Source organism: Egretta garzetta, unplaced genomic scaffold (assembly GCF_000687185.1).
Source record: "Egretta garzetta isolate BGI_Z169 unplaced genomic scaffold, ASM68718v1 scaffold643, whole genome shotgun sequence".
Lineage (NCBI taxonomy): Eukaryota > Metazoa > Chordata > Aves > Pelecaniformes > Ardeidae > Egretta > Egretta garzetta.
In genome coordinates, this window is record NW_009259119.1 from 65,062 (window position 1) to 65,816 (window position 755).

Here is a 755-nt window from a genome sequence, read left to right on the forward strand (position 1 = left end):
GTACCCCCCTTTTTGGGGCAAGTCTGGGGATGTTGGGGGGGTCTGGTACCCCCCTCCCTCAGGCAAATCTGGGGGGGCCACAAGCTTGGCAGGGGGCTGGTACCCTCCTTTTTGGGGCAAATCTGGGGGCATTGAGGGGGTTTGGTACCCCCCTCCCTGGGGCAAATCTGGAGGGGTCATGGGCCCGGTGAGGGGCTGGTGCCCCCCTTTTTGGGGCAAATCTGGGGGTGTTGGGGGCATCTGGTACCCCCCTCCCTGAGGCAAATCTGGGGGGGCCAAGGGTTTGGTGGGAGGCTGGTACCCTCCTTTTTGGGGCAAATCTGGGGGTGTTGAGGGGGTTTGGTACCCTCCTTCCTGGGGCAAATCTGGGGGGGGCAAGAGCTTGGTGGGGGGCTCATACCCCCCTTTTTGGGGCAAATCCGGGGGGAGCAAGGGCCTGGCGGGGGCCTGGTGCCCCCCTTTTTGGGGCAAATCTGGGGGTGTTGAGGAGATCTGGTACCCCCCTCCCTGGGGCAAATCTGGGGGGGCCACAAGCTTGGCAGGGGGCTGGTACCCTCCTTTTTGGGGCAAATCTGGGGGCATTGAGGGGGTTTGGTACCCCCCTCCCTGGGGCAAATCTGGAGGGGTCATGGGCCCGGTGAGGGGCTGGTGCCCCCCTTTTTGGGGCAAATCTGGGGGTGTTGGGGGCATCTGGTACCCCCCTCCCTGAGGCAAATCTGGGGGGGCCAAGGGTTTGGTGGGAGGCTGGTACCCTC

General features: G+C 64.4%; 1 protein-coding gene across 1 annotated transcript in view; it reads right to left on the bottom strand.

Annotated features, from left to right (window-relative positions):
* Window positions 1–58: 58 nt before the first annotated feature.
* LOC118451960 overlaps window positions 59–755 on the bottom strand; it is a 2,721-nt gene continuing 2,024 nt past the window's right edge. Inside the window, exon 3 of the mRNA XM_035891128.1 lies at window positions 59–68. Within this exon, the coding sequence (XP_035747021.1) occupies window positions 59–68 (10 nt within the window). The remainder of the gene's footprint in view (window positions 69–755) is intronic.